Source organism: Trachypithecus francoisi, unplaced genomic scaffold (genome assembly GCF_009764315.1).
Source record: "Trachypithecus francoisi isolate TF-2019V2 unplaced genomic scaffold, Tfra_2.0 Lachesis_group5, whole genome shotgun sequence".
In the NCBI taxonomy this organism is placed as follows: Eukaryota; Metazoa; Chordata; class Mammalia; order Primates; family Cercopithecidae; genus Trachypithecus; species Trachypithecus francoisi.
In genome coordinates this window covers 72,754,459-72,778,449 of record NW_022681470.1, presented here as the reverse complement: position 1 = coordinate 72,778,449, position 23,991 = coordinate 72,754,459, and the positions used below count along the sequence as shown (strand labels likewise).

At 39.8% G+C, this 23,991-nt stretch overlaps 1 protein-coding gene across 1 annotated transcript in view; it reads left to right on the top strand.

Annotated features, from left to right (window-relative positions):
- Positions 1-23,991, top strand: part of USH2A (usherin) — an 809,712-nt gene that overhangs the window by 738,579 nt on the left and 47,142 nt on the right. Inside the window, exons 61-62 of the mRNA XM_033195653.1 lie at positions 15,600-15,827; positions 20,396-21,912. Of these exons, the coding sequence (XP_033051544.1) occupies positions 15,600-15,827; positions 20,396-21,912 (1,745 nt within the window). The remainder of the gene's footprint in view (positions 1-15,599; positions 15,828-20,395; positions 21,913-23,991) is intronic.

Genomic DNA, 23,991 nt, shown 5'->3' with positions numbered 1-23,991 from the left:
GGTAAATTATAATTATCTCTGCCACATAGCTCTTTTTATTTCCTTATCTTACATTGCCTAGGATTACCAGTACAATAATAAGTAGAATGCATCTGTCTTGTTGTATTAACAGGAAGACTGCTAAAGTTTTATCATTAAGTATGATTTTGCTATATGAGTGTTGAATTTTGTCTATTGAGATGATTAAATGTAAATCAACATTGTCAGACTTGGTGTATTCCATTTCACCTTCACATGAAGCTAGGAGATTTGTATTATTATACACAAGGAAATTGAGGCTTAGATAAGTTAAATGTTTTATCCAGAGTCATTCTACTGACAGGAGACAGGGTTATGATTTTTACTTCTGTGCTATATGGAGCTAAAATGTACTTGTCAAATGGATTAGTGGTTCTTCTAAGGGCTAAATTCTTCTCTAAGGGCTAAATCCTATATGGTCATTGCTCTGCACAGAATGCAGTTGCCTACTTGCTTTCCAAATCCGTACAATGAAGTCCTAACCCTCAATGTGATGTTATTAAGGAAGTGGTGAGGGGACAAACAAGTGAACAGACAGATATAATAGAGTATAAGATCTATCAAGTAATAAAGGTGGACCTGTAATTAAATTCAAACCCATTTTTCTCTCTTGAGTAGCCATGCTTATGACAAAGAAATTGTGAATGCCTTGTGGGTTTTTTGTTTGTTTGTTTGTTTGTTTGTTTTGAGACGGAGTCTCGCTCTGTTGCCCAGGCTGGAGTGCAGTGGCGTGATCTCGGCTCACTGCAAGCTCAGCTACCCAGGTTCACGCCATTCTCCTGCCTCAGCCTCCTGAGTAGCTGGGATTACAGGCGCCCGCCACCACGCCCGGCTAAGTTTTTGTAGAGACAGGGTTTCACTGTAGCCAGGATGGTGTCTATCTCCTGACCTCGTGATCTGCCCGCCTTGGCCTACCAAAGTGCTGGGATTACAGGTGTGAGCCGCTGCGCCTGGCCAGAAATTTTGAATGCCTTGTTTTAAACAAATAATTTTAATTTAAATTTAAAAGAGTGTGTAGACATGAGTTGGGAATTTGTAATTCATTTGCAATTCTGATATTGATGGATTGTTTTATCTTGTACAGGTCGTTTGGGCCCTGTGGACTTTAGACTCAATAACAAAATCAGGCAGTTGGAGTAGAGTGCCAGTGACAATTTTTAGACTGTTTAACCCTAAGTGTCTTTCTAATAGGCCTTATTTATATGAGAATATTTTATAGTTAACCACAAGTATTTTGTCTGTGTTTATCAATAGTTACAAGCATAGCAGCCCTTTCATTACTGAATAAAAGTTAAAACAAATCTGATTCATTTTTATTTGGAGCTGCCAATTAAAGTGGGATATAGTATACTTAAGCAGTACTCAACATGTAGGCCATTAATCTCCTAGGGTCCCAGACACTCTTTCAGAGACTCTGCCAGGGAAAAACTATGTTCATACTAACAGCAAGACCTTACATGTCTTTTTCACCTTCATCCCCTTCATGAGGGTGCAATGGAGTTTTCCAGAAGCTCCATGATGTGTGAGGATGTTGTCACTCTGCTGGCTAGTCGTATACATGTCTCAGTATTCTTTTCCTTTAAAATCTTCTCTACTTTGGTTTTCAATATGGTGACTATTGATAGATATAAAGATCAGAAACAAAAGCTCTTTGGGATCTTCAGTTGTTTTTAAGAAACAGGGGTCTTGAAATCAAAACACTGGAACCACTAATCCATTTGACAAGTACATTTTAGCTCCATATAGCACAGAAGTAAAAATCATAACCCTGTCTCCTGTCAGTAGAATGACTCTGGATAAAACATTTAACTTATCTAAGCCTCAATTTCCTTGTGTATAATAATACAAATCTCCTAGCTTCATGTGAAGGTGAAATGGAATACACCAAGTCTGACATAGTAGGAGCAAAAACTTTGCTCACAAATAATCTACCTTAGGAAGGATATACAAGAAAATGGTAAACTGGTTGGATGCAGTGGCTCACGCCTGTAATCCCAACAATTTGGAAGGCTGAGGCAGGGGGATTGCTTCAGCTCAGGAATTCAAGACCATCCTGGGCAACATAGTGAGGCCTTGTCTCTACCAAAAATATATATATACATATATATATAAATTTTGTATATATATATACACACAAAAATTAGCTGGGCACGGTGGCGCACGCCTGTGGTAGCACAGGATGCTGAGGTGGGAGGATTGTTTGAGTCTTGGAGACAGAGGTTGCAGTGAGCCGAGATCATGCCACAATACTCCAGCCCGGCCAACAGAGTGAGACTCTGTCTCAAAAAAATTTAAAAATGAAAAGAAAATGGTAAATGAATAGCTTTTGTTACCACAAGGGAGGAGAACTAAATACCTGGGGCATGGGGAGGAGATGGGGAACTTTTCATTGCTGCTGCACCCTTCACTTAGAAGGTCCAGTTTATCAAAAGTAATAATTTAGTTAAAACATTAACGAATGTTTTTTAAAGAATTTCCCTGCTCCTCATAGATATAGCCTGGTAGTTTACATATCACTTCATTTTTTATGAAGTATTGTTGTTGCAAATTTATCTATACAAAGAGCTAAGCATGCAATGATTGTTGCTGTGGGTATAAAATACTGCTTTGCTAAGGATGCGGTAGCTAACTCACAGTTAATTGGCTGAGGCCTGAGCACACCCATACCAGTTTCCCATATACAGATTTTTGGTTAACTTGGTTTCCATACGCAAAGTGAGAAGAAAGTTCTAATTATATATATATATATATATCTTTCTCTCCTGAGTCATAAATCTCTACCTCATTATTGAAAAACTGCCATCAATATAAAAATACACTCCTAGTATCTCCCATTTTTTAAATATGTGACTCCATGGGCCCCTCCAGCTACCATCTCCTGTTCCTGTTCCCCTTTACAGCCAAACTTCTCAAAAGAATACGTTAATATTCCCTGTTTCTACCTCTACACAACTGTTCTCTCTTCCACCCGCTCCAACCAGGTTTCTGTCCTTATCACTCCATTAAAAAGCTCATATCAAGACCACTTGCCACCAAATCAAGAGCTCTTCCTGTGCACAGCTTCCTGAACATTTCAGCATCATTTCACACTGCTTACCACATGTCCTTTAAAAAAATACCCTCTTCTCTCAGTTTCAAGGAGATCACACTGTATTGCTTTTCTTCCCTTTATTGTTCTGGTCTCAGCTTCTATTACTGATTTCCTCTCTGCTGCTGTCCCAGTCAGCCTCATCCTGCATCTGCCACTGAGTTTGGTCCTGAGCCCTCTCTTCTACTTGACCTACACTCTCTCCTTAGACTATTCCTAGACTCATTCAAATTTACTTCTTAGACTTCACTCTACATTCACTTCTTCACCCCAGCCCTTCAGTTTAAATTCTGTCCATATTCACTGGTAATACAAACACTTTTGAACACTCACTCTAGTCCAGCCACAATTAGAGGCATTTGGGGTTTAGAAAGAATGAAATAGATGCAGGTCTTTGACTCTGTGGAGTTTATATTCTAGTGAGGAGAGACAGACAATAAGCAATAATCATTAAAAAATGTGGTATATGGTATGTTAGAAGGTGATGAGTGCTTTAGAAAATAAGAAAATAAATCAGGATAAAATGAATCAAAATTGGGAAGAGACAGGGAGGAGAGTGGGTCAGTGGCAGTTTTAAATAAGAGTGACTCATTGAGAAGATGAGCTGAAGTCACTTGTGCAAACCTATGCATAAAGTGGGTTGCAGGCAGAGAAAACAGCCAGTACTGAGGTCTTAAGGCACGAGCTTGTTTAGTATGTTTTAAAAATTTCAACAAGACTAGTGTGACTAAAAAAAAAAAAAAAAAAAAGACTAGTGTGACTGCAGTGCAGTTTTCCCAGGGGAAAATGATAGGAGATGATGTCAGAAAGGAAGTAGAAGGGTGGGCAGAAAGAACAACAGGCTTTGATTATGAATAACTTGATGAACTAGAACAGGGTTTTGAGCAGAGGAGTGACATGATCTGACTTATGCTCAAAATGCACTCTTCTGTGTGGACAGTGAGGATTTAAGGTTTAAAATAGGCTAACTGGCTGGACATGGTGGCTCACACCTGTAATCCCAACACTTTGGGAGTCCAAGGCGGGTGGATCACAAGGTCAGGAGTTCGAGACCAGCCTGGCCAATATGATGAAACCCCATCTCTATCAAAAATACATAAATTAACCTGGCCTGTTGGCGCATGCCTGTAGTCCCAGCTACTCGGGATGCTGAGGCAGAAGAATAGCTTCAACCTGGGAGGTGGAGGTTGCAGTGAGCCAAGATTGTACCACTGCACTCCAGCTTCAGTGACAGAAAATAAAAAAGGCTAACTGAGGCTATTGCAGTGCTGAGAGTGGGAAAGAATGGCTTGGATCAGAGTGATAGTAGTAGACGTGGTGTGAATTGGTAGGATTCTGGATGTATCTTGAAGTTAAATAAATCCAGTCCTATTTCCTAATGAGTAGAGTAGATGTGAAAAAAGAGAAAATGAATCCAAAGTTTCTGGCCTAAACAACTGGAAGAATGAAGTTGTCATCAACTTCGTGTGACTCCATGGGCCCCTCCAGCTTCCATCTCCTGTTCCTGTTCCCCTTTACAGCCAAACTTGTCAAAAGAATATGTTAATATTGAATATTAACATATTCAGAAGAATACAGGGGAAGCAGCTTTGCTGGGTACATCAGAATTTGATTTCAATCAGGGAGACTGAACATTATGGGTTTTGAGATAGAAAGTTTGTTATTATTGTTTATTAGAGACAGGGTCTTCTTATGTTGCCCAGGCTACACTCAAGCTTCTGGGCTCAAGCAATTCTTCCACCTTAGCCTTCCAAATAGCTGGGACTGAAGTTTTGCATCACCACACCCAGCTAAAGATGAGTGATTTATCTAGGAATTAGACCTTACGCAGTTGTGGCAATAGCTGGGAAAGTGAAGATTTGGGGAGGAGAGTAAGAAGATGGGTAAGGGAGTTGCCACCCTACCCATTCAAGAAGCCAAGGATGACTAGCCACCTTAGTGTTGCTGCCACAGATGCCTATGGGGAGGTCTATGGAAAACAACTCCTCTGTGTAGCTACCATCTCTGTGGGGCCAGCACCAAGTGTCAGGTGGTAGACCTGGGCCACTGTTGGTTAAAGAGTCAGCAGCTGGAAAGAAGAGTCAGATTGGAGCAGAGGAGAATGAGGACAATCTGGAACCCACTTGCACCTCTGCATCTATTCATCTTCACAACTAACTTAAACCAAGTTCGAAGAGTAATGGCCATTGATTTACTTTCATTCTCCAAATTGTACATAAATTTATTTTTAATCTAGAACCAGATAGAGAAGATATATTATTTACTGCTATATATAACAAAGTACTACAAACTTAGTAGCTTAAAAACAATTTCTACTTATTATCTCACAGTTCCCCTTTGTCAAGAGTCCAGGCCTTTTGTTCAAGGTCTCATGAGGCTACAGTTAGGGTGTCTGTTGGGCTGTGTTCTCATCTGGAGGTTTGAATGGAGAAACATTTACTTCCAAGCACATTCAAGTTGTTAGCAGAGTTCATTTCCCTTGTGTGGGAATGGGAGGGAGGCCCTGTCTTCCTGTTGGCTGTTGGCCCTCATGTCCTAGAGACCACCCAGTTCCCCTTCACAGGGGTCCTTCACAGGTCCTCTCATAACATGGCAGCTTACTTCTTAAAGACCAGCTGGAGGATTTCACTTTCAGTCTGCTTAGATGGTGTCTGCCATATTTATGGCAGTGGCATCCCAGAGCTTTGCCATTTTCTATTAGTTAGCAACAAGGCATAGACCTTGACTGCACTCAGTGGGAGGGAGAATCACCCAAGGGCATGATTCATTGCAGGGGTCGCCTTAGGGCATGTCTCCCACAGAAGGAATTCTGAGATAAGGATTTTCACCTTAACCAATTTGACATAATACAAACTTCAAAAAGGGAAAATCAAGAGATCACATGGAGGCCTGTTAAGTTTGAGATGTATTAGACATCCAAATGAAGAGGTTAATAAGGCAATTGGAAATAAGACTGGATTTTGGGAGACATGTCCAAGGACCCTCAAATGTGTATTCCTAATTCAGTCTCTTCCCAAAACTCTAGATTCATTGGTCTGTCTACTTGATATCTTGAACTTAACAAGGCCAAAGTTTTTCCTTCCCTCTCCAAATCTGTTAGTGCTCAGACTTCTACATCTCATTAAATGGTACCATCACCTACCCTTTCTCTCAAGAAAAAAAACCCAAGAGTCGTCCTTCATTCCTCTCTTTCCCTTGCCTCTACATTCAATCCATCATAATTCTATTGGTTCTACTTTCAAAATACAAATCCATCCCCTTAATTCTATGTCTACCATTACCACCATAGTCCAAGCCACTATTGCCCCTTCCTGGCCTTCAGCAAAAGCCTTTGAATGTCTCCCCTCCCTCTCTTGACCCTTGAACTGGATCATGTTCCTCCCAAAATGCATACATTGGAGCTCTAATGTGACTGTATTTGGAGATAGGGCCTTTAGGAAAGTAATTAAGCTTAAATGAGGTCATAAAGGTGGGGCCTTCATCCTATAGGATCAATGTTCTTATAAGAAGAACAAACATCAGAGATATCTCTCTACATGCACACAAACATAACACGGGAACACATCCAGAAGACAGCTGTCTATAATCCAGAAGAGAGGTCTCACTGGAAGCCAACCATGAAGGCACTTTAATCTTAGACTTCTAACCTCAAGAATTGCAAGAAAACGAACTTCTGTGTTTAAGGTAACTCAGTCCATGGTTCTTTGCTATAGCAGCCCAAGTAGACAAATGCAATGGCCTCCATATATTCTTCACACATCAGTCAGAATGCTTTATTTAAAACCTAAATTGTGTCACACCCTTGCTTATGGGCCTTCGATAGTTTTCCACTGAAATGGGAATCAGACTTGAACTCTTTACCTTGGCCTCCAGGATTTATACCATCTAGCTCCTGCTCATCTCTTTGACCTTCTCTCAGGCCATTCTCCTCTCCCCCACCCGGCTTGGTCACACTAGCTCCTTTCTGTCAACAAAAACACCAAGTCTTTTCCCATCTTAGAGTCTCTCTTCTGCTCTTGCTCTTGCCCCAAAATTTCTCCCCTGATTCTTCACACAGCTGATGTTTTTCTGCTCTCTTGCCTAAATGTAACTTTCTCAAGGACCTTTCTTACCCGCCCTTGTTAAATCAAGAATTTCATTCACTCTTCCCCACCACCTAATCCCAGACACTAATTAGTGCACCACTCTACCTATTCCCTTCATAATTTACCACAATTTCCAATTCTCTCTCTCTCTCGATATCTCTCTCTCTTTCTGTTTATGTATGGCCCATTTGTCCTCCTTTATAATGTAAAACTCAGGAAGGTAATGACCTTGCCTCCTTTGCTTTCTGTTGTATCCTCAGAGATTAGGAGCATGCCTAGTGTATAAGAAGTTCTCAATACATGTGTGTTTAATCAAGACTTAAATAAATACAAAGCTATGGCCCAAATGAAAATTTTTATATGAGTTTTAGTACAGTTTTGCTACTATTTCCATCGAATAGCTTATCAGAGTGAAATTACTGGGTCACAGTGTATGCACATTTTTAATTTTGATAGATCAGAAGTACTGCTTTTTAATATTTAGTGTGACTGATTTGCCACTTTAAAATTTAATTATCACAAATTTAATTTTTTTTCCTCTTCTCCTTTGAAAAATGAAGCATTTTAAAACCATTTTCTCCTCAATGTTTTTATGGTAACTGAAGCATCATTGTTCATTTTGCAATAACTCTAGTTTTTGCTTTATAGTTTAAATTGATACAGCCAATTTGTCTATAAAGAAACTGTCTGTGAATTGAGTCTTCTTTTTGAATTGACCCCTCTGTTACAAAATGAATGATGTATTCTAAAGAGAGAGAGAGAAAAAAAAACCCTTCTCCCTTTTCACATATCATTCTTCTTTTCTGAGTGTAGAGAGTCATTGGAGTAAAAGCATTAAAGTGATCCCAGTGTTAACACAGGAATCCTCCAAGCTGAACATTTTAAGTTTGAAATTTACAATTGTTATAACAATTGTCCCCTGCCTAATCCATTAGGTGACAGCATTAGCTAGAACCCAGAGCTAGGAATGCTTTAACACTTATGAGTACATTTGAGTTGGCCTCATTGTTACCCAGTTGTCAATAGTATCCTTAACATTTCCAGCTGCCTCATCACTGTTTGACGTGTACAAGGGGCTGGGACAAGGGTGTAGAGAGTTCCACTCAAACGTGTCCCCAGTATCAGGAGAAAACACACTTTAGGAACACATGGTTCTGATAGTGGGTCAGGACAGAAAACAGGAAAATTGGTTTTAATGCCATTCATTTGTTATGCTCCCTGCCTCAATTGAAATCAAAAGAAAAATCCTTGTTTAAAGGATAATTACAAATTTTGAAATAGAGCTAACATTCCACAAAGAAAATTTTAAATCTTTTTTCTAAGAAAATGCTTTCCTATTACCTTGTGCAGATGTCAATCTATACTTATTGGCTGAATAATAATTAAGTGAGTTAATTAATTAATTTCTGGCAGATTTATTATTTCATTAGTCACTGACCATGATCTATACCACGATAGGGTGAAATTTAAAAGTTCTTCCATTATTCCTTCAAATTGCATTGTAGAGCTCTTCACATGTAATTAATTCTTCAATGTTTTGCCTAATGGTACTTACTGTTTCCTAACAAATGCAGTTCAGAAACTTTAGGGTGACATTCACAGCCCTCTTCAGTCTTACCACAATCCCCTTTCCAGCCACAATCCCCACTATTCCCTTGCAACCGTTACACTTCTGCTACACACTGTTGAACTGCCACCCAAGTATCTCCAGAACTTTCTTCTGTTCCTTCTTCTAATTCTTCATCTGTTTTCATCTACTCAAACTCTACATCTTTCCTGGCCTGGATCAAATGCCACATCTCAATTAAGTCTTCCCCAAGTCCTCACCCCCTTTCTTCTGCATTACAAGTATCTCCTTAGTATTTCTCTGGCACTAATTATAGCACTGCCACACTGAAGTGTGTGTATGTATATACATTATTGATTTGCTCTGTTAGATTATCAGTTCCTCAGAGTCAAGAGTCTGTGTTACCCATCTTGTATCTTCTATTGCAATTTTATAGAGTCTTGTGCATAAAAGATGCTCAAAAATGTTTAAAGAAGTAAACCAGCTGCTGAGAAACAATGCTAAATGTTCGCACTGAGCATTTTGGCAGCTGTGTCATCCCACTTGGTGATGCCGCCTTACACATACACACCAAAACAATAGGCCTGAACACTAAACGACAGGCCATGGTCCTAAAGGGTATTTTGTTCTACCTTTCTTGTATTGTGAGTTGATCTTTGATTCCAGAGCAACTCTGCATGTATGTGAGTGCTGTCAAAATAAATGCCTTTTTTGTCTCACAACATTAGATATGTTTAGGTGAAGATGGCACTGGCAAAGGAAGTGTGCAGGTGAAATTCATGAAAATGTTCTGACAATGTTTATATTTTGCAGACTTGGAAGTCTCATGCCTAGTGAACCATGGATAAGTATTCAAGTTTGATATTTGCCTAATGTGTGGTTAAAAAAAAAACAAAAACAAAAAAAAAACAGTGATTTCTGTATCAAGACTGATTTGATGGCCAGGGGCTGTGGCTCATGCCTGGACTTTGGGAGACCATGGAATTTGGGAGGCCCCAGGACTTTGGAAGGCCATGGTGGGTGGATCACTGAAATCCGAAGTTCAAGACCAGTCTGGCTAAGATGGCGAAACCCCATCTCTACTAAAACAAAAATTAGCTGGGCATGGTGGCAGGCACCTGTCATCCCAGCTACTCGGGAGACTGAAGCATGAGAATCGCTTGAACCCAGGAGGCGGAGGTTGCAGTGAGCTGAAATTGGGCCATTGTATTCCTTGCATTCCAGCCTGGACTACAAGAGTGAAACTTCATCTCAAAAAAAAAAAAAAAAAAAAATGAAAGAAAGAAACTGATTTGAATTTTGCAAAATAGTATTCGATATAAATATGTTGATCAACTTTTGGGGAACTTAAAGGTTAACTTTATAAATGGAGAGGAAAAATAGTCCTGCAGAATCCACGCCTCAAATTATCTGGCTTTCAGAAATCTAGAAAAATATTGCGTGTTGATTTGTCAGCATTACAACACATAAAAGCCATCCAATTGCCTGGATATACTGTATCCAAAGTCATGACTTTTAGATAACAGTTAATGGGAGCTTGAACTGCTTCTCACATTTTATTTGTAATCTAAATCAGAAACTCAAGGTCTCAGGTACAATCATTCCTTATCATTAAGACAGGTAAAATACAATTTATGATAAAGGATCTGGGCAGTTCAACTTAAGAATACAAAGGTTAATGTACTTAAATCTAGATTCCTCTGAAGTTCTCTTTGTGCAAAAAGGTGAATTTTTGATGTGACTTATTCTCTGGTTCTTGGTATTCATGATAACTAAGGAGACAAGGGAACCCCATGACTTGGTTGGGATGCAGAAGCCAAAACTCATCCATTTCAGGATAAGGAGCCCAGGATAAGGAGAATCATAAATGAAAGACAAAGGCAGAAGAAATCCCACTGGCTTAGAATGAAGTTGATGGTGACTGGGAAGATTAACCCTTTCCAAAATATAATATGCACACATAATACTCTGTTGATGAACACAACAATGCCTATACATCATTGTTTTAGTTCATTAGTGGGAGCAGGGTAAAAAGATTCCTAAGGGCTACGGTAAGGGAGCTTAGTGAAAACGCACCACAAAGACCAGAGGGAAAGCTCTGGAAATTGCTGGATCATCAGATCAATAGACTCAAAGATGACTAAGTTGGGAAGCTTTATGCAGTTTAAACATTTGTGCAGGGAGTATCCCCTCACAGTCTTTTATTGACAGCTACAGATCAATGGTAATTTTTGATCATTTTCAACCTACATAAACCTATTGACCCCATGGCCACCTTTGGGGCACTTCAAGTCGTCAAAAATAATCAGAGGAGATGGTGTAAAATTGTCAGATGGCTGAAGACTCCAAGTAGTTTCATATGTCCCCAGGAGCTGAGTTGAGAGGTTAAAATATAGTTCAAATTGCCAGCAGAACGTCAACTGACAGAGTGTTCCAGAGAGTCTTGTCTATATGTCTCACAAAATGAGGCACTGATTTGTATCCAAACTCTGACCTTCATGCCTATAAAGTTAAAGAAGAAAAAAGAGCCTGAATCCTATTGAAGACATTAGATTGCAAAGAATGGATTATTCCTAGTAAAATTGTTGCATCATCTTCTTCATCTACTGCCTAACAAAAGTAGCTGATACGCTTGCAGAATTGCGTACAATATGGACATGGACGTGGAATGAACAAAGACAAAACGGAAGCAAGTGCAAGGTGGCAGGCCAGACGTCAGGGACAACAAAAAAATGTAGCTCAAATAAATCATTAGGAAGAGTGAAAGGAAGGAAAGAGCAAAATAATGGCAATGAAGGGGAAGAAGTAAGAGTATTGAATTAAGATAATCTCTATAGAGGAAAAGGAATGAGAGAAGATGGAAAGGGTGAATAAGAGGAAAGAGAAAGGAAGGAACGGAAGAAAGGTGAAGCAAAGGAGTGAAAGGGAGGAAAATCGTCTTTAGTGATGACATTTCCTAGTCAGTGAGACAGAATGTTACATCTCCAAAGGAAGGAACTGAACCCAAAACATCTAAGATCCACAGTGCTCAAGCAAATATCCCGAATTTAAGAACAATAACAACCAACTGAGAATGTAAATGAGAGCCAACCCAATCCACAGAGTGAACTGCATCCAAATTTTGCAGCAGGATTCTAAATTGTGAACTTCGATGTTGGAAATTCATTCAGGAGAGAATAATATAAATTATTTCCTAAAATGTCAAAGAATAAATTGGCAAGGATTGTCTTGCTATTTTTATGTTTTCTTCATTTTTTAATATAGCTCTTACTAAACATTGACAAAACTATGTCTATTATTTAGATCTATTTAAGTAGTCTATATTTGTTATGTTATGTGTGTGTGTATATATGTGTGTACTATATATATATATATATATATATATATATATATATAACTCTTCAGGAATAACAAATTAGCCAGATGCAATGGCTCACACCTGTAATCACAGCATTTTTGGGCAGCCAAGGCAAAAGGATGACTTGAGCTCGAGAGTTGGAGACCAACCTGGGCAGCATAGTAATACCCAATCCCTATGAAAAGAAAATAGGGAGGGAGGGAGGGAGGGAGGGAGAGAGAGAGAAAGAGAGAGAGAGAGAGAGAGAGAGAGAGAGAGAGAAAGAAAGAAAGAAAGAAAGAAAGAGAAAGAAAGAAAAAGAAAGAAGGAAGGAAAGAAAGAAGAAAGAAAGAAAAGAAAGAAGAAAGAAAGAAAGAAGAAAGAAAGAAAGAAAGAAAGAAAGAAAGAAAGAAAAGAAAGAAGGAAGGAAAGAAAGAAAGAAAGGAAAGAAAGAAAGAAAGAGAAAAAGAAAGAAAGAAGAAAGAAAGAAGAAAGAAAGAAAGAAAGAAAGAAAGAAAGAGAAAGAAAGAAGAAAGAGAAAGAAAGAAAGAAACGAAGGAAGGAAGGAAGGAAGGAAGAAGGGAAGAAGGGAAGAAGGGAAGGAAGGGAAGATTTATTTTAATTAGCCACATGGTAGTACATGCCTGTAGTCACAGCTACTCCAGAGGCTGAGGCAGGAGAATCATTTGAACACAGGAGTTCAAGGCTGCACTGAGCCATGATCATGCCACTACACTCCGGCCTAGGCAAAAGAGCCAAAATAATAACAATAATAATAATAAATAAAATAAATAAATAAATAATGTAATATGAGAACTTGTCCTTGATGTAATTTCATGATACAGAAATTCTTTTTTACATCCCCAACATGTGGTTATTTCTCTCTTTTTTTATAAGGTACATATAGACCAGGTTAGGCAAAATAACTGTCGTAATGACCCTTTGTAGGAGTATACTCCTAAACTTTTTCCATGCCAGGCATGCATGAACTTCAACTTGCAACCTACGGGCCATATTTCTATATAGATGGTGGAGGTTTTGAAGCTAGGGCATTTTGCATACTTCTGTTTTCAAGGATCTGAGCCATAAATGTTAATAAAAGATTATGTAATGAAATCAGAAATCAGTTTTGTTATTTTTTTAATGGTTGCCTGGAGTGTGTTGGATGACTGAATGCCAGTTGTTAATCATTAAGTACTCATGTTACCAAAAGTGTTTGATAGTATTGCCATCTAGGGGCTGAATGGAATTCTCAGCTCTGAAATAAACTATAATTGAGCAGGTGCAGCTATTGACAATATACATATGTTTTTGCTTTATAGCCCACATGCTTTTCATGTTTCTTATGACAAAAGCTTATGAAAAAATGTCCCCCAGCAGCCCACCTTTTTTATATATAATCTGTTAGAGGTGATTGCTATTTGTTTTGGAGCGTATGCTTTTTTGGCATCTATTACTGAATATTCTGAACAAAGAATTATTCTTTTTTGCATTATTAATCTTGTCCATGTTTGCCTTATTTCCACAGAAAAGGAATCATTTATCAGAAAAGAATGTTTGTAATCGGGACTTGTAGCATCTTCAGATTTAATATTCATTATGGTCACTCTAGTTCTGTGCTATATTTATCTAAAAGGCCAATCCAATGTTGTGGAGAAATAACTTTTTAAATATTTATGATCTAACTTTTAATATTTTAAAAAAGAGAAATTAGTATTTCTGTAAAATTTGTTTCAGAGTCTGGTTGCTCAGCAAATGTTTAAATATTAAAAGATTTCAAGAGGTTAGCATGTAATATCATAATGGGACTTATTGAAATAGGAAAATTGACTTTACAAGTTTTTGATATGTGAGGGAAATTGTATTTTCTCTGCCTATGTTTAACACATAACAAGAAATAACACAGGTAAAATGTATAGCCAATAATGTCAGAAAACAGCACCAAAACCTATTTCTACATTGTTTTGTTTTTGTCTAACCATTTTGTTTGGAAAACAATTCTGCTTTATTTTGTTGTCTTGTTTTAGATTTTATCCAAAATGATATTTGGATTTCCCCAAATTAAGGATGATTTCCTTACACATAATTTTTTCTGATGTTCTTGGGTACTACTTTCAGAAATAACTTTCACTACTCCACCTTATATTCCTCCTCCTCCTTGTTCAAATACCAAATTCTCCAAGCCTAGCTAACAATTACTTTGGTAGGTTTCATAGTTTTACTTATGGTGCTTTTAACAAATGAAAATATTTTTATATCTATAATAATAATAGATTTCTCTAAGGGTGTTTGTACACGTATAGTTGAACTGGCTTGTTATTGTTTTCTTGTGTTTGTTTTATTCATAAGATACACATACATGCCAAGAGAATGAGAGAGGGAGACTGGGAAGATGGAGAGTCTTGTATACAAACAGAGAGTGTTGGGGATTTGGAAATTAGAGGTGTTCAGATTAGCTCTCCAAACCCTTAATATTAACCTGGCAGGCAATAATCCCAGTCTCTGACATGCAACTTGGTACCACTGATTTCCATTTTGAGCTGGATGCAGCACTGATCTGAAGCATCATGGTTTTTTCTTTTTTTTTTTTTTTTAATGTTTATATATCACACGTTTTGGGTTGCAAGCACTGAAAAATCAAGGATCCTATCTGATCCACTTTCTGAGTGTCTGAAATCATACAACATTGGGTAATATATTCAAGGTGTCAACAAGAACAAGAAAAAATGGGCCGGGCGCGGTGGCTCAAGCCTGTAATCCCAGCACTTTGGGAGGCCGAGACGGGCGGATCACGAGGTCAGGAGATCGAGACCATCCTGGCTAATACGGTGAAACCCCGTCTCTACTAAAAATACAAAAACTAGCCGGGCGAGGTGGCGGGCGCCTGTAGTCCCAGCTACTCGGGAGGCTGAGGCAGGAGAATGGCGGAAACCCGGGAGGCGGAGCTTGCAGTGAGCTGAGATCTGGCCACTGCACTCCAGTCTGGGCGACAGAGCGAGACTCCGCCTCAAAAAAAAAAAAAAAAAAAAAAAAAAAGAAAAAATGCATCATTTTCTTAATGATAATTCAAGGCCGGGCGCGGTGGCTCAAGCCTGTAATCCCAGCACTTTGGGAGGCCGAGACGGGCGGATCACGAGGTCAGGAGATCGAGACCATCCTGGCTAACACGGTGAAACCCCGTCTCTACTAAAATATAGAAAAAATTAGCCGGGCGAGATGGCGGGCGCCTGTAGTCCCAGCTACTCGGGAGGCTGAGGCGAGAGAATGGCGTAAACCCGGGAGGCGGAGCTTGCAGTGAGCTGAGATCCGGCCACGGCACTCCAGCCTGGGCGACAGAGCGAGACTCCGTCTCAAAAAAAAAAAAAAAAAAATGATAATTCAAAACTCTGCCATAGTGTTTGTGCTGCTATTGCCTATGTGCTTTGGCCATGAGGTTCACAGCAGTATTGTCAGTTTCAAAAAACAAAAAACAAAAAACAACTTACCTTGTTAACTTTCTTACAGGGAACAAGCCATCAAGCCCACCTGTTCGGGTTAGAACCATTCACAACATATCTCATTGGTGTTGTGGCTGCAAACCATGCAGGAAAAATTTTAAGCCCCTGGACTCTGATTCAAACTTTAGAATCTTCCCCAAGTGGACTGAGAAACTTTATAGTAGAACAGAAAGAGAATGGCCGGGCATTGCTACTCCAGTGGTCAGAGCCTATGAGAACCAACGGTGTGATTAAGGTAATGCCTACCCTGCGTAAGAAATTATGTTTGGTGTTCTCCAGATAAATAGATGAGCCCTGACATGCCATCAGGTCACTGTGGGAAAACTCCCTTCGCAGCCTGTTTAATTCCTCTTGATAGCTCCTCCAGGCACTTAATCATAGATCAGAGAAAACTAGCCCAGATGTATGATGCTTCCTATGAACCCAACACTGGGCTAAATGCTCTCCATGGATTATCTCATTTAATCCTCACATCAACCCTGCTAGGTGGGTACCACTAAACCTCATGAGGCATATGTAGGCTAAATAACGGCCCAAGCCTACACTGTGAGTAATTGAGTTAGGATTTGAAGCCAGGAACTCACATCGGAACTGAACTCTAAATGACTATGTTCTTACGGCCTCCTGAATTATCCTATCCAGTTATTTGCTTAAGACTTGCCTAATTTCTGCTTCAAACAGAGCTCACCAAGCAAGCCATAGGTGTCTGCTAACTTTCCAACTTCTGTATGTAGCCATGAGAAACAGTGTTATAAATGTCACGTACATATCTCAAGCTCTGCCAGCCCGTGAGTGCAGGGGAGACTGTATTTTCATGAGTAGCCTGCATTTTGATGATTTGAACCTTCAGCCACACAAAAGCCAGCCCTCATCTACCTCTCTGATGTTCCTTCCCAAGGATGGTGGCAGACATACCTGTTAGTTCATGCTACTGCCTTTACCTCCAGTCTCTCTTGGCCCTGGTCCATCTCTTAGGCCCTCATAAACTACCTTCTGCAGGCTGGGACGGCAGAGCCCCCCAGCCTACAGTTGCTATAGATACAGTACCCTTTTGTTTGCCACTCCTTCCCCAAGAGGCAAAGATTCCCACATTAATTCCACATCACAGGGTTGAGACTAAGCTGTTACTTTTAATAAAGCCTCCCTGAAAACCATAAGAGAGGGATGACAGCAGGAAATTACGTGCAGCAATAACTAAGAACTGTAACTAGAGCTCACAGACCCAGGTCCATCCTGTGGGCCTCTCTGTGGGCTGCCTCTCTGCCTGGCTTCAAGGCCTGCTGCAAGTAGCAGTAACAAGCTGCTTCCCACCAGCCTGCCTACATGTGGACGGAAGCCAGACTTCTACCCCCTGGGGCAAGAGGCTTGAGCCTTAGGATTCATGACCTTAAAATCCAAATCACGGCCCCAAGGCACCCATCAGAAAAGAAAGTTCCTTCCCTCAAAGCACTTCTCCTTGTGGGTATTTGGAACCATGACAGCATCTGCTTCTTCCTGGCATGATTGACAATAAGAATATTGACTCCTTGGACCTTTATTTACTTTTCACCAAATATTAAGCAAATATTTGGTGAAATACTTCTACTAAGTGCCATATACTTATTCAAGAGTGAACCAGACAGTCAAGTTCCCTGATGTTACAGACCGTGTGTGAGTGCACGTGCATGTGTGTGTGTTTGTGTGTGAATAAATGTGGCAGAGTATATGAATGGTGGGGGTACAGAAAAGCAAACAATAAGCTAGTAAATAAATAAGCAAGGGAATTACAGAGAGCAATGAATGCTATAAAGAAAATTAAATAGAATAATGTAATTAGGCCTGCTCAGGCTATTTTAGAATGGAATATCATTTGAATCAAATTGACATTTGAGCTGAGACCTGAATGACAAGACAGAGTTAGTCATGTGAAGATATGGGGGCACAATGTTCCAGACTAAATGAACAGCAAATGCAAGGCCTGAAGCCAGGAATGAACTTGGTGTATTCAAAGAAAGAGAAGAAAGCTAGTGTGTATGAAATATTTGGGGGAAAGAAAGATGGCACTAGAAAAGGTTGGAGGGACTAGTAGGAGATAGATTATACCCAACCTTGTAGACTGTGGTAAAGAGTTTAGAATTTGTTCCAAGTGTAATGAAAAATTACTGAATGCTTTAAGCAAAGGAATAGCATGATCAAATTTGTTTTTAAAAATCACTCTGGCTACCCTGTGGAAAATGGACTATATAAGGACCAATGGAGTTTAAGAACTATTGAAGATTTCAAGGTAGAATTGAAGGTGGCTCAAATTAGAGTAGCAGTTGTGAAGTCATGCACTATAGGTGAATTGAAGATAAATACAGAAGATAGGATGACAAAATGTGTTAATGAGCTGAATGAGAGTCGTGAAGGAAAGGGAGTGCTTTAGGATGACTTTTGGGTTTAGGCTTTGGGCTATTGATGAGGAAGTAGAGACTGGAAGATGAACAAGTTTGAAGGGGCAAGCAGATAGTGTGAAGTACAAGTCTAAAACTCCTGAGAGAGTTATTTGCTGGGATAAATATTCAGAATCCATTAGCAAGTGGATGTCCTTTAAACCCATGGTGCCAGAGGAGATCAACTATGGAGAGAATGTAACTCAACCTGTTGCAAGTCTGGGATCAAGACCTGAGGCATAAATGTGGGGGTCAAGAGGAGGAAAGAGAGCCAGCAAAGACTGATAAGAGGGAATTAGGCTAGAAGGAAAAGTATATGAGTGGAGTGTCCAAAATGAGAAGAGAAAATATGCCAAAATGCTGCTGAGAGCACAAGTAAAATGAGGGCAGAGAAGCCACCCTGAGTATAGGAATGAGGAGGTCACTGTGATCTTGACAAGGAGAGTAAGCGGTAGAATGGGAAACCTGATTGGCATGGCTGATTGAGGAGAGAATGGTAAGGGAGGAAATTAGGACAACTCATTAAAGCCATTTAGATGAAAAGAAAAGCAGAGAAATGGAGCAATAGGTGGAGACTGTGGGATGGGGAAATTTTATGTAAAATCATTGAAAAATACTAGAGTACATTTAAACAGAATGGAAATAACCAGTAGAGGGAGATAAACTGGTGACGTAGGAGATAATGAGAATAACGGCAGTAGTGAAGTCATGGGGAGGGAGGAAGGGATGGGATACAGTGCTCAGGAGGCCTTTAATAAGGACAGAGATATTTCATTCACAGCAAAAGGAGGAAAGGCAAATCATGTAAGTCTAGATTCACATGGATGCAATGGTCACAATATATAACATGGAAGCATTCTTTTCTAACTGCTTCTATTTTCAATGAACTATGTGGTTATGTCAACAATCAATCAACGGTGAGGGAAGGAAGAGGGTGTTGGCAATTAGGGGAAAGGAGGAAATACGAAATAATCACCTGGGAAAATGGCAGAGCAAAAGCATGAGGGAATAAAATAGGATTACAAATTGGTAATCATCTATTTAAAATGTGTGGTTAAAAGTTTAACGTGAGACTGGTAAAAATGTTTGGGTGTTTTCCTACAAACCCATTCAGAACTTGAGTATAGAGGGAAAGCTAAATTTTACACTAGTTAGAGATTTACCAGGTGAATATCAGGGGCAGCAAGGGGTGCTGGGGAGTCACAGAGGCTGCAAGCTGGTTATGGAACCTACGCTCCCTTCAGAAGCTATGGCAGTCCCCTTCCCTCATGGGGGTGGTCTTGCCCTGGGTCCCCAATCAGAAAATCACACCAACATACAACATTCCAACATAAAGAGATTTCCAAACATCTAGGCTATGCAATCTTAGGGAAAAAATGGAGTATATTAACAATTTAGTCTAAATTAAGCTTGCCCAAGAACCACTCCTGGGAATGTTTCAAGGGTGTGCCTTCCAAGGGCTGTAGAATGTGTTCTGTCCCCTCTTGAGAGTCACCATGATAGGGAGTCATCGCTAGGAATGTGTCATCTCTCTCAGGCTTATTGGAGCAAGAAAAGGTTGGAAAATCACTGTTCAAAAACACCTGAATTCAGATTAACTTACTTCCCATCCTTCAAAAAAAATGAATAATACAAGGACAAAAACTTGCTCTACATTTGTACAGTATAATAAGCACTCAGATGTTTTTTTCCAGAACAAAAGAATACTTTGCCCCCAAAGGAACAATCAATTCTGCCATGGCCTGCAAGAGAAAACAGGGTGTTTTTTTCCATCTCCTAGTCATAAAGATCTATATATATGTATATATGTACAGGCATATATATGTATGGATATTTGTACTTATGTATAATATTTAGGTGTCTGTGTGCCTAAACACACACACACACACACTCTCTCTCTCTCTCTCTCTCTCTTTCAGCCCTCGCACTCTGTAACAACAAATGATTAAGCATTGTAATTCTATTTCCCAGCAAATGCCGTGGAAGGTAGACCCTACTTACTCTAGTCAGTGTGAGATCAGAAGCAGTTCATATCTATAAAACAGGAGATTTGAACACTATTCTCTACTTTAAAAAAAAAATGCAAGTAGGAGAAACCTCGTGAGTACCATTTAAGTCAAAGAATCAGGTTCAATAGCCCTTAGTTTTGAAATAAATGCTTACATATTGCCCAAACTGAGAAAAAAAAGGCAAAGAAAAACATTGTTTGTCTCTCTGTGGGCCTTATATTAACTGGAAAAAATCACACTTTCCCAACTAATATCAGAATACTTCTTCTAAATTAGGGCCATCAAAATAATGAATAAGGGGGTAAAGGTTACAAAGGGACTAAATAACTACACAAAGAAATTGTATGCTGCAGGTTATCCCTTTTGCTTCTGTCCTTCTGTAGACATACAACATCTTCAATGACGGGCTCCTGGAGTACTCTGGTTTGAATCGTCAGTTTCTCTTCCGCCGCCTGGATCCTTTCACTCTCTATACACTGACCCTGGAGGCCTGCACCAGAGCAGGCTGTGCACACTCAGTGCCCCAGCCTCTGTGGACAGATGAAGCCCCTCCAGACTCTCAGCTGGCTCCTACTGTCCACTCTGTGAAGTCCACCAGTGTTGAGCTGAACTGGTCTGAGCCTGTTAACCCAAATGGAAAAATAATTCGCTATGAAGTGATTCGCAGATGCTTCGAGGGAAAAGCTTGGGGAAATCAGACAATCCAGGTGGATGAGAAAATTGTTTTCACAGAATATAACACTGAAAGGGATACATTTATGTATAATGACACTGGTTTGCAACCATGGACGCAGTGTGAATATAAAATCTACACTTGGAATTCAGCCGGGCATACCTGTAGCTCTTGGAATGTGGTAAGGACATTGCAAGCACCTCCAGAAGGTCTCTCTCCACCTGTGATATCCTATGTTTCTATGAATCCCCAAAAACTGCTGATTTCCTGGATCCCACCAGAACAGTCTAATGGTATTATCCAGTCCTATAGGCTTCAAAGGAATGAAACGCTCTATCCTTTTAGCTTTGATGCTATGACTTTCAATTACACTGATGAAGAGCTTCTTCCTTTTTCCACCTATAGCTATGCACTCCAAGCCTGCACGAGTGGAGGTTGCTCCACCAGCAAACCCACCAGCATCACAACTCTGGAGGCTGCTCCATCAGGAGTCAGCCCTCCAGATCTTTGGACCGTCAGTGCCACACAAGTAAATGTATGTTGGTCACCGCCCACAGTGAAAAATGGAAAGATCACTAAATATTTAGTTAGATATGATAATAAGGAGTCCCTTGCTGGCCAGGGCCTATGCCTACTGGTTTCCCACCTGCAGCCTTACACTCAGTATAACTTCTCCCTTGTAGCCTGCACAAATGGAGGTTGCACAGCTAGTGTGTCAAAATCCGCCTGGACAATGGAGGCCCTGCCAGAGAACATGGACTCTCCAACATTGCAAGTCACAGGCTCAGAATCGATAGAAATCACCTGGAAACCTCCAAGAAACCCAAATGGCCAGATCAGAAGTTATGAACTTAGGAGAGATGGAACCATTGTGTATACAGGCTTGGAAACACGCTATCATGATTTTACTCTCACCCCAGGTGTGGAGTATGGCTACACAGTAACTGCCAACAACAGCCAAGGGGGCATTTTGAGTCCTCTTGCCAAAGATCGAACCAACCCCTCAGCACCCTCAGGGATGGAACCTCCAAAATTGCAGGCCAGGGGTCCTCAGGAGATCTTAGTGAATTGGGACCCTCCAGTGAGAACAAATGGCAATATCATCAACTATACCCTCTTCATCCGTGAAATGTTTCAAAGAGAAACTAAAATCATACACATAAACACAACTCATAATTCTTTTGGTACGCAGTCATATATAGTGAACCATCTGAAGCCATTTCACAGGTAGGTAGCCATGTCTCGGTTTTCTGAGTGTGCCACTGACCTTTCTATTTCTGAGCCCTTGGTCAGTTCTAATGAAGACTCTGAAAATGTGAAGCATGGTGTCCCCAACCTCCATCCACCTAAACATGCATAGTAGACAAAGCACATCCTCATCCAAGCAAAGCCTGCTTGCATAACCTCCAGAGAGCAGATTCTTGTAGGTGATGTTTTGAGAGCCAGTGTTTCAGAAAGGTTTACAATGCATCCTGGTATCTGAAATAAGTAGGAGGGAGATGAGGCTAGTCCCCCGGGAAATACGCAGGCCCCTGGACAGTTCTGACAGCCCCGATAGGGTCATCTGACTAGACTGTGAATAAAATGATGTATTATTTTAAGGTTAAAAGATGCCAATCAATGAGCGCAATTACCAGCCAGAGTTAGACTAAAACAAAATTTGTTTTGTGAAGAGTCTTCTTATCAAATCCAGCACTTCCTCCAGGAATAATAAGGCTTCTCTGACTCTACTTTCTTATGGTTTCTCAGGACAGTGCCACTTTGCTAGCTCATGTTTTCCTAGCGGTCCTATCTGGACTCTGTGACATGCATGGAAGTGCGTTGTTCTCCACACAAAAGAATCTTGCCCGTTGCTTAAATAATTGTTTGGCAGTTTTCCCCATCACATTTTGAGTAACTTACATCCCCAGAGAGAAGGGTAATAAAAGATATTTTATGCTTAAAATTTGGTAAAATGAACAGAATCACTTAAAAAAATTAAAGGCTGAAAGAGTGTTGATTTCCAACTACCACGGGTAAAATTCAGCTATTATTGTAATCTAGTGATGTGTAGATTAAATCCTCCTATAATTACCTCTGATATATAGTGCTGTTTAAATGAAACATTCATGGTCTTATGCATCTACTCATGACAATTATTTAGGGTCTATTAAATATTAAACAGTAATTAAAACTTCCTCAGGTATTCTCCACAGCTAGTCCACATGCTGTGTGAGTTGGCTTTTATATTACCTTACACTGATTCAGGGCATAAAAAAGGCCCACTGTAGTTGCAGAGCTGTGTATTCTAGACTGGCTTCCTCTTTACTTGACTGTACTTCCAACTTTCAAAAATCATATCAATTTGCTCCCTTTTGAAACTCTTATTTGAAAAATCTTCTACAGGTGAAGCAGTTTGTCCAGGCACGAAAGCAATGCTTTTTCCAGGCTGGAAAAAAAAAAAGTTTGATTTATCTGATAAATTGCAAGGCTATTTAAGAATGTGAGAGAAATCTCTTCATTATCCACTCTAACTGAATCTATAAGTGACATTGACATAAAACAGAGTATCACTTCTATATGAAGTTGGAGTTCATGCGTGCTTCTTGTTTCTGTTTTTAGTGGATTAATGTTCACTGAATATTGCAAATGTGTGTGTCCTCCTTTCAGCACCCCCAGCTGGTCAGTAAGAAGAAATAGCCTGGGAATGTCCTAATTAGCAGGAGGAATACAGCCCAAAATTTAAAAACTACCACAGATAACCCAGAAAATGAATAATATTCATGTGGGAAATCAAAATTGACCTCACAGAATTGCTTAGAAGTCAGATCTACCATACACAGCTATGGATTTGATCACCAATAAACTGGTAGCGCTGTCATGGTAGAGATGGACATGAGAGAAGAACCAAGGGAGGAGGAGAAGAAAGTGGGAATAAAATAAGTCACAAAGGGAAAAAGGTGTAATTAAGAAAGCAAAAACACAAAAGAGAAAGAGCAAGTAAAAGAACAGAAAGCAGTGATTCAAAGAGCAAAGAGGGGAGGTAGAAAATAAAAGAGGAAAAGGCTAGAACTAAAAGGAATAAAGGTAGAAAGAAGATAGCTGGGTACCTGAGGGAAAATTGAAGGTGTCATAAAATCAATGGTGGTTGGGAATAGAGAAAAAAGTGCTCATTAGCAGCCATAGGCACTAAATACTTACAAAAATTCATTTTGTTGGAAAGGAGAAGTCCCTGCTATGTAAATAGACCTTTTCAAGTAGCAGAGACGGGCTATGAGGCAAAACATAATTGATTAGTTGAGTTTAACTGGATGGTGATAAGGTGTC